The sequence below is a fragment of the Nannobrachium achirus genome, assembly GCF_963921795.1.
Source record: "Nannobrachium achirus genome assembly, chromosome: 9".
NCBI lineage: Eukaryota > Metazoa > Chordata > Actinopteri > Myctophiformes > Myctophidae > Nannobrachium > Nannobrachium achirus.
Genome location: NC_137818.1, coordinates 23226549 through 23241573, shown reverse-complemented (window position 1 = coordinate 23241573; position 15025 = coordinate 23226549). Strand labels below are relative to the sequence as shown.

At 45.1% G+C, this 15025-nt stretch overlaps 1 protein-coding gene across 1 annotated transcript in view; it reads left to right on the top strand.

Annotated features, from left to right (window-relative positions):
• Nucleotides 1-15025, top strand: part of bsna (bassoon presynaptic cytomatrix protein a) — a gene marked incomplete at both ends in the record, with an annotated part of 202253 nt that overhangs the window by 166899 nt on the left and 20329 nt on the right. Inside the window, 4 exons of the mRNA XM_080732459.1 lie at nt 4196-9559; nt 10890-10931; nt 11578-11739; nt 13906-14135. Coding sequence (XP_080588585.1) covers nt 4196-9559; nt 10890-10931; nt 11578-11739; nt 13906-14135 — 5798 coding nt within the window. The remainder of the gene's footprint in view (nt 1-4195; nt 9560-10889; nt 10932-11577; nt 11740-13905; nt 14136-15025) is intronic.

Sequence of the window (15025 nt, the reverse complement as noted above, 5' to 3'; positions counted from 1 at the left end):
GAATATACAGCTCCAAGTACTGCTGACTGAGAGCTATTGAAACGCCACACAGCAGACCTCTGTACTCAGTTAAAGCTGCATACTGTAGAGCAGTGGTTCTCAACCTGTGGGTTGTTGTGACCCCCAGAAGGGTCCCCAGATGATTAACCTAATGTGCAACATTGCTTTCTCACTCAACAGTAAACAAACCAACACACCGTATAAGTGTATGGTTATCTGCACATTTCTAAATTGACAATTTTAAGGACTTTTAATACCTGTAAAATCAAATAAAATTACATTGGACATATTGTCATAAATTAGAGGCAGAAACTGTGAAAATAGCCGATCTACATGCTCACAATGAGCAGATCTGCTATTTTCACAATAGAACCGTTTTAGACAAAGAGAACCAGTGGCATAGAGATCCACATGGTCTTGAGACTTGATTCTTGGTTCAACTTTCTATTCCTTTAGACAGAAGGCTTAGATGTTCTTCGATTAAAATAAAATAAAATAAGGATAAAATAATGTATCTTTGTTCATCTGAAGAAATACAGTGCCTCTAGGTTTTTCAAATCGGCCTGCTTTACGTTTTGGCCTATAACCTTCAAATGCAATTTCACTTAGAGTGCACCACAAATAGGCCTATGACATGAAATGTCACTGTTTCTTGTGTTTTTTCCCAACTGTCTACCTGTAATTGGTTTCCAAAATGAGTGGGAGGGTCTATTTCTTTCAAAAATGCCATATTGAACACAACATCCAATCAACCCCAACTTGTAATCACATCATGCTGAGGGGCCTCTATAGAGCACACCGCCAAGAACAGCCATTTCCCCCCGCAGCTTCTTCAGGTCCTAACAGCAGAAACGCACAACTTAAGGTCATTACACTACTGGCTGTGAACGGCGTGCATGAAAACAGACGCCTCCCCCAACTGTACCCAACCCACACCGGCTGTATTATGAGGCAGATATGCCACTGTTCTATTTTCCGACGTCACTGTGCAGTCGTTTTGTGTGTGTGTGTTCTCAATTGGTGTTCTAACCTCCAGTTGAGCTGGCACTGTATGCACGCCAATACTGCGTTGCTGCGCAGGCGGTGTGAAGAATTAGCCTTTACACAGCCCTGGGTAGGCCGCCTAACCTCGTGGAGATACTGTATGTGCTCCGTGGAGCACCCCTTTCTAGTCAGTTTTGTGTAGAGAACATTGTCAATTGAAGGACTCATTGCCAGATAATGTGAATTGTTATATTTTTATTATCTGTAGAGCTGAAAAGGAATTGGGAGGGCACAGTGCTCACACAGTGCTCAAACACGAAGCAAGTGATTATTGTTCAAATGTTTACCACCGGTATTCTATATACTAAATCTTTATTTGTCATCCAATAAAACAGTGTACAAATGGAACCATTTGTACATTGTCTTGAAATTTGAAAGTTTGATAAACACTGGGGTAACGCATGCAGAGGAACACGCTATCCCTCCCAGCTCCCGGCCCCCAGACTACCGTGTTGGAGTCGCTAGTGCAGCGACAGAGATCACCATCCCTTGCTGGCTTCAAACCCGTGAACAGCACCAGTTGTTTTAGTTGGAGCAGCACCCGGCCAAGCCGGAGGCTCTGACATTGGCCAAGTGCAGGGGGCAGCACCTAGTGGCAGTTTTATTATGAACATCTTTCTTTTATTTATCTATTTTAAACAAATATTATCTCTATAGTTGTGACGCATTCAAAGGGCACATTGCATGAAGTACTAACACCCGACATGATAATTATATTCAATGAAAGTTGAAATCTTTTTTCATTTTCATTCTATTTTGTCTTTGTTTGTCTAACAGACCTTTCCCTCAGTTATGTTAAAGTCGATAATGAAACAAACAGAGGAACAACTTCCATTTCCCACCTGTGTAATGCGGTGCAATCAATTTGGAATTAAATATTATAGTGTGAGCAGTTATTAAAATGCGTCATCAGGGCCACACACACTTTTGCAAAACTCACACTAAAAGTGTGGGTTAAGCACCCCATCTGACCACACTAAAGCTTGCGCCGTGGTCACACAAATCCAGGTCATTTGTCCCTCTGTTTGTTTCTACTCAGTGATTCACAATAAAACACCCTCAGTGTTAATTTACCACTGAGCGTGTACAAATGTACAAATGAATACATTAACACTGAGGATTTTATTGTGTAAACTATTCAAGAGGCCTACTGTCAACGCGAGTGAATATCGCTCTGATGTTTCTCTTTATTGTATGATGATTTGATCATTTCTTTAAAACCTATTTTTATCTTTGTTCATCCATACCTTCATTTTACCAGGTCAGTCCCTTTGAAATTATGATTTGGCATGTTATGCTTGGATTAGGGCAGAGCCATTGATTTCAGAGTTTGTTGACAATACAGTTTTACTGTAATTGGAACCATGTAACCAACACAATTGCAATGCAAATGCATGATTTTCATTATCGTTACTGTAGTGGTGTAAAGTCAGCAACTTGTAGCATAACATGATGACAATCTTTTATCAATGGCTCGGCAAATAGTACACCTATAACCAAAACAACATAAAGATAAACTGCAATATGTAAAAATGTACTAGTTATTTGTTATTTATTTACAATTATGTTGTTTTTAATATCAATATTACCAGTCATTCATTTCACTACTTTTAGTTGCCTGTTTTGTTTAATATCTTACAACTTTTTATTTTATTCTTTGACTAACTACTGCATGATAATAATTAAGACACTCATTTCACATGGTGTTGTCATTGCATTGGAATTGAGTGGAATTGTTCAATTTACAATTTTATTTAAAGGACAACACGAGTTGTTAGGAGAAATTGACATTTCATACCATACTATTTTATTCAGTAATAGGATCTTTTATGTGTAATAGAATGACTTGATATATTCCTAATAACCACTACCTTATCCAGCTGTATGTTCTTTATGTGTATTTAATTTCTCCTTTTCTGCTCTCTATGTTTGTTTGTTTTGCCAGTTTTGATCTGTGTAAATAAAATCGTTTTAAAGGAGTAGTTCACCCCCAAAATGACTTTTTTTCTATTGCTTACTCATGCCATGGAGAGTAGATTTCAATAATATTTTTTGGTTTTTGTCACATTCCTAAGACAAAAATTTGATTCGAGTAAATTTACCCCCATTGATTCCGGATGGTGACCCGTTTCGAAACGGGTCACCATCCGGAACGAATGGGGGTAAATTTATTGTTATCACATTTTTGTCTTAGGAATGCGACAAAAAACTAAAAATATTATTGAACTCTAGTCTCCATGGCATGAGTAATCAATAGAAAAAAAGTCATTTTGGGGGTGAACTACTCCTTTAAACTCACCATTACACAAGCAACTTCATTGGGATCTGTGAGGTAAAGGTACCTATTTAGGCCCATGTTAGTCTTACCTATTTCAGTTTATCAGTTAGTAGCTTTGAATGTCTGGGTTTGTAGGTGCAGATCCAGTCTGATAGAAAGAAATCTGTTTCTACTGTACCTCTCCAAGTATTTAATGCTGCCTTTCTATAAAGACGCTAACACACTCACTGAAATAATCCTTGCTCAAAATGTAATTGAAAGCTGAAACCTTGACTATTAACATTGAGTTATAAAGTAGCTGAAAAAGAGACATTAAATAAAGCATATCAGCATATTTAGTATTTTACATCTAATCAAAGATTTCAGAATGTAGACTTCGGGCCTAAATTGTATGCTACTTACCAGATCTGAACACATCCTCACCACCAGACAACATATCATCTCTGTTGTGTGGAAACCTCCAAAATTGTTACTTTTCAGGATTCAAATTCAAAAATAATAAAAGTTGCAGATTGACAAGCTTGAAACACATCACTTTACGCTCCGTTTCGAGCTTCATTTTTGAGCTTGTAGATCTTCTACTATTGATACTTTAGTGTGAAGGGGAGGGGAACACACACCGGCTGCAGACAGGCTGCGGGCCTGTCCACAGTCAGTGTGTGTTCCCCTTGACACTGTAGAAAGATCGAGTAGGGCATTCATTTGTGGAAAAAACTCAAAAAGTTGCAATATGGAGATAAGAGGTTTCTGCTCGACAGCAACTATATTCATCATAAGTTAACCCTGTGTCCCCCGGAGATTCTAACAGACTCTCACTCTCTCCCTCTCTCTCTCTGCCCCTCTCCTCCCCTTTCTCTTTTCTGTTCCCTGCAGGACACCAAGAACAACAGCTGCCACGACCTCTCTCGCAGCCCCCAGAGCCTCAGTGACACAGGCTACTCCTCGGACGGTATCTCCAGCTCCCACAGCGAGATCACCGGCCTCATCCAGGAGGAAGAAATGAAGCTGAGCGAGAGGGGAATCAGTGGACGGGGTTCCCCGCCGAGCCCCTCTGAAATCACCAAGCTGGAGAGCTCCATGAGGCCTCTGCTGGAGAAGAGCCTATCCGAGGAGAAGGTGGACCGCAGGACAAGGCGGCACAGGGATCTGGATGAACGAGGGAAGCAGAGGCCACGGTCCCTGTCAATCACGCCGGAGGCCTACGACTCAGACGAGGAGCTCGCAGACATCCTGGAGGAAGAGGAGGGCGGAGCAGGTGATTGGGAGGGGAAGCACAAAGAAGGGAAGGAGGACAAGAAGGAGAAGAAGAAGGACAAAGATGCAGATCCCACAGAGATGACAGACGAGGAGTTCATGAGAAGACAGCTCATGGAGATGAGTGCTGACGAGGATAATGAGGAGGAGGAAGAGATGGAGGAGGAAGACATGGAGGAAGAGGATGAGGAGGATGAAGGATATGGCTACCAGAAGCCCAAGAAGAGCCACCACAAGCACATGATCTCTGACTCAGGGAAAGAGAAGCGTCGCCTACAGCACCACTCCAGCAGCTTCGAGGAGGAGACCAAAAGCTCCACAGATGTGTACAAAGGCTCAGTCGAGGAGGGAGAGGAGGACTCGATGGCTTCTCAGGGAGGCTTGAGGCGCTTCAAAACCATTGAACTCAACAACACCAACAGCTACAGCCGCGACATGGACCTCAGCAATGAAAACGACCTCAGCCTTGACCGTGAGCCCGAACTAGAAATGGAGAGTCTGACGGGGTCTCCTGAAGAACGCTCCAGGGGCGACTACTCCTCCACCTTGCCACCCACCTCCTCGTCCTATGGCTCAGGCCAGTCCCCCACCTCCATTTCCTCCATGGAGGAGGACAGTGACAGCAGCCCCAGCAGAAGGCAGAGGTTGGAGGAAGCCAAGCAGCAGAGAAAGGCACGGCATCGCTCCCACGGGCCACTCCTCCCCACCATTGAGGACTCTTCAGAAGAGGATGAACTCAGAGAGGAGGAGGAGCTGTTGAGGGAGCAGGAGAAGATGAGGGAAGTGGAGCAACAGAGGATTAGGAGCACCGCCCGTAAGACCAAGAGAGACAAAGAAGAACTGAGGGCACAGAGGCGTAGGGAGCGGTCCAAGACGCCACCCAGCAACCTCTCACCGATTGAGGATGCCTCCCCTACTGAGGAGATGAGACAGGCAGCAGAGATGGAGGAGCTCCACCGGTCCTCTGCCTCTGAATACTCCCCTCAGAGTCTCGACTCTGAGGCTGAGGGATATGAGTCAAAACTCTATAAGTCAGGCAGTGAGTACAACCTGCCCACCTTCATGTCACTCTACTCCCCTGTTGAGAAGTCATCGACTGCCACAACCACCACGGCGCCATCTTCAACCTCCAAACCACTGAAGAGTGCAGAGGAGGTGTATGAGGAGATGATGAGGAAGGCAGAGCTGCTTCAGAAACAGCAGAAGCAGCAACAACAGCCTCAAAATGGCAGGCATGGACAGTACTACGAGGACGACGTCAACGGACAGGGCTACGATGATGAGTACGAATATGAACAGGATCAAACTGGATACGACAATGAGGCAGCAGAGATGGAGACAGATATCTACGAAGAGATCCGTCAGACGTCTCAGAACATCACCAAGATGCAGCAGGCCACTGATGAGCAGGTAGAGATTGAGATCGAGAGCTCCGCCTACCCAGAAAAACAACTCCTGGACACTGGCTCAGCCTTTGCCAAACTGCTGGAGCAAAGCAATGCTCTGCTGACTCCAGGAACCAGCCCAACTCAGATCTCAGCTCCAGTCTCCTTCGCTGAGACTGGAGGACGGATCCCTGATGTTCGTGTGACACAGCATTTCTCTGCCAAAGATGGACACAAAGAGAGAATCAAGAGTCAGACAGGAAAGAATGGCATAACACCTGCAGTGGCCGCCACCACGATTGCAGCCTATGGCGTTTATGCCAGAGATGCAGTGACCATTTCCCAGACTACTTCAAGCCATACTATAACATCCGCTCAGTCTGGTATGTACACCAGGCACACAGGAACACCCTCCACATCCACAACTACAGTCTCTAGTGTATGTAGCAAGATTGCCGAGATCACACAGGCATATAGCCAGAGGGAGGTGATCACCAGAAGGGTAGGAGAGACCAGGGGAGTCCAAGTCCGAGACAGCTCAACATCTTCAACTGAAAGAATTATCGAGCCTCGCTCTCCTAAGTATACCACCTACTACAGGAGCACCAGTCCTCCTCTGTCTCCTTCGCCTCCAACGCAGAGTCCCACCCGCTCGCCATCTAGGAGGTCAACAGTTGAGTTCTCTACCCAGACATTGAGCTCTGGAATGGGGGTGCAGCCAGATGGACCTACATCTCCAGTATTGGCTCAGGCCACCCAGACCTCACACCGGTCCCCACGTATCTACCGGCAGCAGTCTTCCCAGGACGCCCCATACTCTCCACCACCAAGCCCGTCTAGGGCTAGGCCGATGACAGTAAACACAGCCACCTCCCCTCTGTCCTCGCCCACTAGATTCAGTCGTCAGTCAACATTTGAGGCATACTCCCCATGCGGCAGCCCACCTGACACGCCACCTTACCAGCACTCTCCTACACGCGGCTTCTACCAAGCACAGAGAGTAGAGAAGGTGAACGTTGGAACCAGCATGGCCACGACAACCAGTACTTACAGCAGAGGTTCCCTGTCCATGGACAATATCTCCCTTTGTCGTATATCCACTGTTCCAGGCACGTCCAGGGTTGAACAGGGCCATATGATCCAAGGGGGTAGTGTTGTGGACCTCAGAGCGCTCTCAGCACAATCTCCTGCCATAATGACTGACAATGGAATGGATCTCACTTCCCTGGCCACAGAAAGTAGGATGTACCATGGTGGATCGGAAGGAGGCAGACACTCAACAATTGTACAACCACTGATTATGAACTTAAACACCCAAGAGACCACCACGCCAACCACCGTGAGCGTCACTGTGGCTGCCTCCATGTTCATGAGCCAGCCCATGGTGTACGGAGACCCACACCAGAGTCGTGTGGATCTGGGCCAGGGTATGGGCTCAGCTGTGTGCCTCTCCCAGAACAAACCACCACCCACTGATCCAACAATACCAAAGATTGATGCCAAACTGGAAGACCTGAACATCCAACAGAGGGAGCTGCAGAGACAGCAGGAAAAGCTCCAGATGCAACAAGAGATTCTTGAGCAGCAGCTTCAACAGCATCATCAGCTGCAGCATCAGCAGCAACATACGTCTGCCCTGGCTAGGTTCAACCTCACTGGCCAGATTGCACCTTTACTGAAGAAAGATCTGATGGTCAGCCAAACCAGCAGTGCCTCTGCTTTGGTCAGTTCCGTCTCTCCAGCCATCAACCCTGATTTGTATGGCACTGGTGTTATTGAGCTGAATGGACATCCTGCACCTCCTGGTATGATGACTGCACCTGGGCCTAATGCACCCCACAGTATGGTAGTACAGATGGATGGAGGACCAGGTCAAGTTGGAGCTGTGACTCAACTGGTGACGGTAGAAGAAGGTCAGGATGCTATGGATCTGACTGGAGGTCAGATTAAACCAGACAACCAGCCAGCCTGTTGTGATGTTGTTTACCGACTGCCGTTTGGTGGGAGCTGCGTTGGTGTGACAGAGAAAGAGGGCATAAGGCCTCCTTCTGCTCCACCCCTCACCTATGAGTCTGAACCAGAAGGCCAAACTGGAAGGTACCATGAGTACCCAATTGATGGACGTAAGGCCTACACACTGCCTTTTCCTGGCAGGCTTCAGCCCTCAATGTCTGATACAAACTTAGCAGAAGCTGGACTGCAGTCCTACCACTCTAAGCTAGATCCACAATTTCAAGCCACTGGAGAACTTGGCATGGACTTCACTTCTATGAAGTATGCCTATGAGGCAGGGTATATGGGCATGGGGATGCAGTATGGCTCATATACTGATTTACGTCATGGAGGGGTCGGGGACCTCACAGCACAAGCCCTTCCCATTAGGAGGTTTAATTCCCTCTCTAATATTAGTTCAGACTATGGCTACTCCCCTCGTGATATAGCCGGCTTTGGGGAGTCCAACTTGGCTCAATACAGTGCCACTACTGCTAGGGAGATCAGTCGTATGTGTGCAGCCCTTAATTCCATGGACCGGTATGGAAGTAATCCAGACTTGATGCAATATGGCAGTTTGGGGAGAGGAACTGGGCCTGGTTCCTCCAGACTCGCTGCTGGTTTGGGAATGCGATCAAACGTGTTGTTTGGAGCAGATGGGAAAGGAATTTCTCACAACCAAGCCCTGACCAACCTCATCAATGCCAGGCAGGCTAGTCTCAGAGCCATGTACCCCACAGCAATGAGGTCCGCTGATGGGATGATATACTCCACCATCAACACCCCCATTGCCTCAACCCTGCCAATTACCACCCAGCCTGCCTCAGTCCTTCGTCCACTGCTGAGAGGCGTGTACAGGCCATTCCCCTCTGCCAACATGACACCTGTGCCTCTATCCAGTCTGACCAGGCTACCAATGAATCCCAGAATGCCACTGACAGGGCAAGCTCCCTTCCGTTACCCATCACCGAGTCTTTTCCAGGCAGCAGCCACAACTGATGCCTCCATGGTCGCGGCAACCACCTCTGCACCAGACAGTGTACCAGTGTCGGTGTCCATGCCAGTGGCCACTACTGGCGCCGTCCAGGACGCACCTGTCTACCTGGGCAAAGATGCCACTGTCACCTCCACTTCCTCATCAACAGGAATGGTCACCATACCAACAGAATCACAGCAGCAGCCAATCAACTTGTCCCAGGCCCACTTGAACAGTCAGCAACAACAGCAGCAACAACAAGCAGGCGCTCAACAACCCCAACCTACTCCGCCAGTGGCCCACGCCTATCCACAAACCCAGGGTTACGCCCAGCCTCCCATAGGCCTACCCTCTGCCCAGAGCAGTGGAGTTCCCATCCCAGGGGGTCTACCTCCATTCCCTCCTCCTGGAGCCATCCACAAGGAGGGGGAGACAGAGGAGGAGAGGTTGCACAGGCAGCAAGAGCTGCTCCTACAGATGGAGAGGGAGCGCGTGGAGCTGGAGAAGATACGGCAGCTACGCCTGCAGGAGGAGCTGGAGAGGGAGCGAATGGAGCTGAAGATACACCGCGAGAAGGAGCAGCTGCTGGTACAGAGGGAGATACACGAGCTTCAGAACATCAAGGAACAGGTAGAACAGGAAGCTGAGGTGATGGAGGTTATGTCCACCGAAGACCTTTAAAAAGAAAAAAGCAGACCTCTTTAGCGCCAACCTGTTCTCAAGTTTAAATAGTTTCTCCATGTTTGTGTGATGGCAGGATACTAGCTTGAGATACTCCTTTAGTCCTGGGAGTAACTCAGGGTTTCACTCCTATTGGACAGTGGAGCTCTGAATTTATATCGATGAGTGATGTCCTTCAGACAGTTTTTAAATTGTTTCAACATGAGAACAGGTCGCTTTGGGTCATGGGTGCTGAAAGTGCTACCTTCATATAGGGAGCTTTTTCTTTTGCTGTCTTTTTACAGGTCTTAGGTGAACAAACGGCCTACGGAGTTTGTTTGTGTCTGGTGTTTTCATTGGTTGTTTTGTTGTGGTATACTGTGCTGTTGTTTTTTGTGTTTGGTTTTGTAATGGTGTTCTTGTACATTTTTAGCATTTTGGTTGGTTGAATAGGCCTACTAGGGATACTGATACTTTTGGCACATTATTCTGAAAAATCTATCAAAGGCAAGCCTATATGTGAATCGTCTCATCTGCATGCTTGTTGTTGTCTTGGTGGTCTTGATGCTGCTATGACAGATTCTTCACTGATGCTGGACTCATGAATTCTTTGAAAAAGATTGATGCTTTTCCAAGACAGGATCCCTAAAGTTCCCTAAAAAGCACAAATGTGTACAGGGTTTTGCAGAAGTGGCCATTCTACAAATTCCACATTTTTAGAAGTTATGAAAGTGATGTTACAGGTGGAGAAAACCTTGCATCATACTGTACCGGTATGTCAATCAATTAAATCTGTCAAAACCTGGCTTTTTGCAGGGTACCCCCAGCTGATAAGCCCAATTTACCACATGGACCTTTATCAAATTACAATTAAAAACAGTAATACAATTATAACATAATAAAACACAATGTCAATGAGATATTTCAAAGAAGTCTACTTCTCTGCGTCCAACCTTAGTGATGAAACTGTTGGTTTATGGCATGTTTTGTTGTTGATAGTGAGATTTTCCCAGGGATATGTATACTTTCCTGCATGAAATTACATATTATTGCATAGAATCAATGGTATAATTGATGGAGAGTGATGAAAAGTGTTCAAGTTATTCCACATACAATAAATGGTAAATGTTTCATTTCACAAATATGTCAATGATAGATGAAATTATATGGCAAATACTTAATAAGACAATAACAATATGCACTTAGCAAAATACAGCTTTCACTAACTTGGTTTTCTTAGTTTATGACTTCAACAGGTAACAGGAGGGCCTAATGTGATGATGTTCTTCTTTTTCAATAGAACAAGCAATTGAAAAACTTTCAAGTAAACTCTGTAAAGCAGGTGTGAAAGATTTTGTTATTGTGAATGAAATACTGTAGAAATGGAATGACTAATATGCATCTCATATCCTACAGTATGAGAAACCCCAAATCCAAATCCCATTTGCGTGCCATGTCTAGCCTGTACACCCACAGAGAAAATGCATTTTGCTACAGTATGACGAGCAACTGCACCAGTAATGCACATGCTGCCCTTCAAGTATGCTATGCTTCCATGCTATTTATTTTACAAAGCAATAGTAGTTTATGTAACTTGGAACCATTTTCAAAACTAATCCATCAGCACAAGAATAACATTCCATTCATGTGCTCCGTTTCAGGTGTCTTGGCTTTTGGTTGCCATTCTTGTGTTTGATTTGGATTTGGTGAGATTAAGATTAGAACTCGGTAAATGCTAACTATCTTGTCCTGACCTCTCCTTCTTCCCCTTGATTCTCTACTCCTTCATCAACCTCCTCTACCTCCACCTCATCCTTGACGCACTCCTCTTCTGTTCCTCGTCCACCTCTTATAACCTGTACCTCCTCCACTCCCTACCTTTCTACCTCCTCCTCCTATACCTCCCCCAACTGCATCCCCTGCACCTCCTCTATGTCTTCCTCGTGTATCTGTATCTCCATCTGCACCTCCTCCTGTGCCTCCGCCAGGTTCTCCAGCATCAACAGCAGGAGCGTGAGAAGCAGCTGGTTCTCCAGAGGGAGCAGCTGGCCCAGCAGAAGTCCCAGCTCGACCAGATCCAGTCCCTGCAGCAACAGCTGCAGCAGCAGCTGGAGGAGCAGAAGAGACAGAAGACAGCAGCAGCTTCTCAGGTGACTGGACCGCAAAATTGTTACCGGTATTCTGCCAAAACAAAAAACACAGACGTTGGAGACAAGACATTTTCAATGCAGTAAACAGAAAGTTGATTCTGCACTGCCTTGAAAGATTTTGTTTTTACTTTGTGGATGAATTGATATCTAGGTGGGCTATGAGTAGGCCTACTCAGTTACACGCTGAGGAAGGCCCATGCATGTTAGAGGTCTGAAAATGTATACCCGACACTAACTGACCCAAGTTATTTGAAGCCTGAGGCCTACTTGAGCCCAATCAGAACATATATTAATGAGCCCATGGCCAGCCCGATCTTTACCAAAAAAAAATCAAAGCGAAAGAGAGAGAGAGAGAGAGAGAGAGAGAGAGAGAGAGAGAGAGAGAGAGAGAGAGAGAGAGCGAAAGAGACAGAGGGGGGAAGAGAGAGAGAGGACGGGAGATAGATGAAAAACTATCCATGATATAAAAAGGAGTCACCAGTCACCACTGTTGCAACGGACGATCGAAAGATCGGTTCTTCCACAGTGCATAGTATTCATACTGTAAAAAAGTTGACAAATTAACCTTATTTATCCACAAAAGTAAAGCTAATTTCAGTGATACTGAACTTGATTATTTCAGTAATATAACACTTATTATTTATTATATTCATAACATTTTAATTGTATATTGGAGGGATGCAATGCACTCCACCTGAGAACAATTTAATTTGGGTGACTATTATTCATCAAACAAGCGCATTAGTAGTCACAAAATGAACTCCTGAAAACAGATGGTTGAACAAGGAATGAATTGGTACCCTTGTATTACAAATGACTTGAATATTTAGTGTGTTTTCTGTTTCTGTAAACGTGTAAAGAAAAAGAAAATGTGTTGACTACCATCATGTGGGAACTTATATGTATCTTATGTGTATATCTTTTTGGCACCTGCCTAACTAAAACCCCCAAATTATGTGAATGTAAGTACAGATGTGCCATTTCAATATTTCACACATCCTGCCATTGGCAAGACAGTAGATTTTCAAGGGATTTGCAGAGAATTTAGAATGTAGATCAGCTATTTTTGCTAGTTTCTGCAAAAATAAGCTTGGTTCTCCATAAATGCATTTGCAGGACATTTTCAGGAAAAGAGCAGTAAATAATGAAGAGTTCAAACGGCAAAGTAGTTCGCCCAAGAATACATAATCAACCACACATGATGGTCCACCTTTAAAGTATTATCTCTTAATTATTATAATTTTTGTGCAAAATCCTCCTTTAAATGCATAATGCCAAAAATGAGAAAGGTGCATTTTGCGATGGCACACAAGTTAAAATTAATAAATAATACGCTTGATAAATAATAAGCTGCATCTTTCTAGTTGGAGAATATACCCCAAAATGAAGCACAAAAAGCGGAGTAAAACTGGCTTATTAAATATCACACTGAAAATAGCAGATCCACATTTTCACAACGTGTCGTATGCGGCACGTTCTGAGCTTGTAGATCATCTATTTTTGGTGCACGACACTATCATACGATGATACCGAGCGGGTGGGCAGCGCAAGCTGCAAATTGTGGCCCTCAATTGAGAGCTGTGCCTCTCCTCCCACATTAGCACATGGCTAAACACGTGCATCTGAGAAAGAACCAATGTGAAGGCCCCAAAATAGGACCCCGGTAAGCTAAATTCGAGGATAGGGAAAGCACCAGGTAAAATCTCCGCTGATCACAAGATGGGAATAGGGGATCAGTCCAACAATATTAAATCCAAAGTTTACCATGGACATACTATAATCTTTTCTGATGCAGAAAGGCTTAAAGAAGTAGTTCACCTTCAAAATGCCTTTTTTTCTATTGATTCCTCACGCCATGGAGACTTTAGTTCAATAGATTTACCCCATTGATTCCGGATGGAATCAATGGGGGTACATTTATTATAATACATTTTTTGTCGACAAAAAACAAAAATATTATTGAACTCAAGTCTTCATGGCGTGAGTAATCAATAGGGGAAAAAAATCATTTTGGGGGTGAACTGCTCCTTTAAGAAAAAGAAAAAAAGAAAAGAAGCATCGCTTGTGCTGCTGCTGCTGCTTCGGCAAAGCTGCCAGCCAGCTGTATATTATGCAATCTTGCCAATAAATAAACGTATGGTGATGTGTGTCTTCCATCATGGCCAGCCCCAGGCCGGGTACACAGAGCCGGGCTCCCGCTCGATGCCCAACTCGCTGTCAGAGACGTGCCTGCGGAGCCAGGAGGAGCCCGCCGAGGCACGGAGCAGCATGAGGAAGCACAGCTCCATGACCCGCCTTCCAGACGGAGAGGGCGTGTCCTTCTACGGCTCCTCCCCCTCCCGCAGGATGGCCGTGGACAGCTGTGTGCAGACGGATGAGGAGGACACGGAAGAGAGGTTAGTGTGTAATATCGAAATAAACATTGGTATCTGTTTATTTTCAAGGCAATTGATGGGACCTTACCATTGTATCTTAAGTCAATGCTGGACTGGAATCCTGTGACGTATAGGACACGCTCCAGTGACTGGCTCACACTAAAGGTCCCCAAAGTAAAAACTGAACTAGGGAAGATAGCCTTTTGCTTTAATGCCCCAACCACTTGGAATGAGCTACAGCTTACATTCAAGATAGGTTCTCCTATAACATATGGTCATTTTAAATCCTTGATTGCAGATCTACCTGCAAGTATCTGCAATTGTTTCTAAACTTGTGTTGTAAATGCTCTGTAAATGTTTTGTTGTTTGTTTTATTGATTGTACTGTGATGTATCTCGACGACACTGCAAATGAGGGCAACCTCAATGTCTCTCGAGTATAAATAAAGGTTTGAATGAAAAAATGAATGAATGTGTGTGTGTGTGTGTGTGTGTGTGTGTGTGTGTGTGTGTGTGTGTGTGTGTGTGTGTGTGTGTGTGTGTGTGTGTGTGTGTGTGTGTGTGTGTGTGTGTGTGTGTGTGTGTGGCTTCAGTTCAGCAAAAGCTAAGGTATGGCAACATGACTGGTGTCTTGCACGCGCGCAAGACACCAATGTAAAAAGTACATTTTATTTCTTTCCCCTGTAGCCAAGGTATGGCAGCTGCCATACCTTGCCATACCCTCCTAGTGTCTTTCGAGATTTAATATTGATCAGTGGGGCAACCTTTTGCAAGAAACAAATTCGTTGGGTGACTTTTTTGATTACCTTGGTAGTCATTTTTTCACTGGATCTGTGCGCGCATGTGTGTGTGTGTGTGTGTGTGTGCGTGCGCAAGGGGGAGTTGTATTTTGGGCGTGTGTGTACATCCTTG